The sequence below is a fragment of the Homarus americanus genome, unplaced genomic scaffold (assembly GCF_018991925.1).
Source record: "Homarus americanus isolate GMGI-L3 unplaced genomic scaffold, GMGI_Hamer_2.0 scaffold25860, whole genome shotgun sequence".
NCBI lineage: Eukaryota > Metazoa > Arthropoda > Malacostraca > Decapoda > Nephropidae > Homarus > Homarus americanus.
In genome coordinates, this window is record NW_024724693.1 from 367,348 (window position 1) to 368,473 (window position 1,126).

The following is a 1,126-nucleotide window of genomic DNA, read 5'->3' on the forward strand; positions in this document are numbered from 1 at the left end:
TCTGCTTCAATTTATATTCATTTGAAATTTGTTTTTTGACAATATAATGGAATGCAGTGTTGATTTAAAGAAATAATCTTGGTGCAAAATTTATGGGTGAGAATGGTGCTTGCTTAGGGTGGCTTCTTCCCACCTATTATCCTTCTACTTCCTCCACCCCCATTCTAATTCCCATCATCACCACCATCATCATCCAGGAACCTACATACACACCTCCAAAGTAAGTGTTGCTACCTTTTTGTTGAATTTATTCAATTTCTGGTGAACTAGAACAATGCCAAACCATTGAAACAATGGTTTGGATTCGCAACCTTCTATAGAACCGGATTTAACTAGTTAACTTGGGAACCCTATCTTTCGCCCTTTCAACATCAAAGGAAAGGTCTGCATCCATGCCTCTTGGATATGACCAAAAAACTGATTATGTGTGCCAAGCTTTGAATGTGTGCATCCTGATCGGTCTGAATAAAGTGGTTTTAGGGCATGGAGCACCTACTCTGCACCTGGATGGATTTAAACTTCTGCTTGGGTGGCGTGGTGTCTGTGTGTAGTGGGATGAAGTATTTGCTGGAGACCAGTCCAGGAATGTGCATAATTGCCACCTTTTGTTGGACTGTAGCTTCAGCAGCCGTTCATTGTTTTCTATCTAAAGAGGCTAGTATATACTTTGGAGGTAAAAGCAAATGAGCTTAGAAATCAATAGCCAGCTTCATTGTCACCAGAAGATTCGTGTCATCTGTCCTTGGCTGTATGAACCCAGAGGCACGCCTTTCAGCTTCTTGTTATATATCATTACAACTGGCATTTTCCTCTTATATAAACACAGATACATCAGCATTAAACACTTGTTCTGGTTTGCAGCCTTTCTCTTCTATTATTTTCTCTTGGCGGGAAGTAGGTAGTAAGTAGTAGGCAGCTATCAAACGAGGGATTACTAGCCTGGGAAGATATTGGAAGCATAATGTGTTGTCTAATGGTAGACCCTGCTGCCATGGCATCACGAAATTGTGACCAAGTCCCAGGTTGCTGATCTGACTTTCTGCCTCATTTTACACCTGATGCAGGGTCTCAATTGTTTCTCTTACTATGGCAATACAACATACTGTACATACTGTATATCATTTCT

The 1,126-nt window shown here is 40.8% G+C and overlaps 1 protein-coding gene across 1 annotated transcript in view; it reads right to left on the bottom strand.

Annotated features, from left to right (window-relative positions):
* Window positions 1–593, bottom strand: part of LOC121864523 (WD repeat-containing protein 35-like) — a 122,646-nt gene extending 122,053 nt beyond the window's left edge. Inside the window, exon 1 of the mRNA XM_042363594.1 lies at window positions 497–593. Within this exon, the coding sequence (XP_042219528.1) occupies window positions 497–593 (97 nt within the window). The remainder of the gene's footprint in view (window positions 1–496) is intronic.
* Between the last annotated feature and the right edge of the window lie 533 nt (window positions 594–1,126).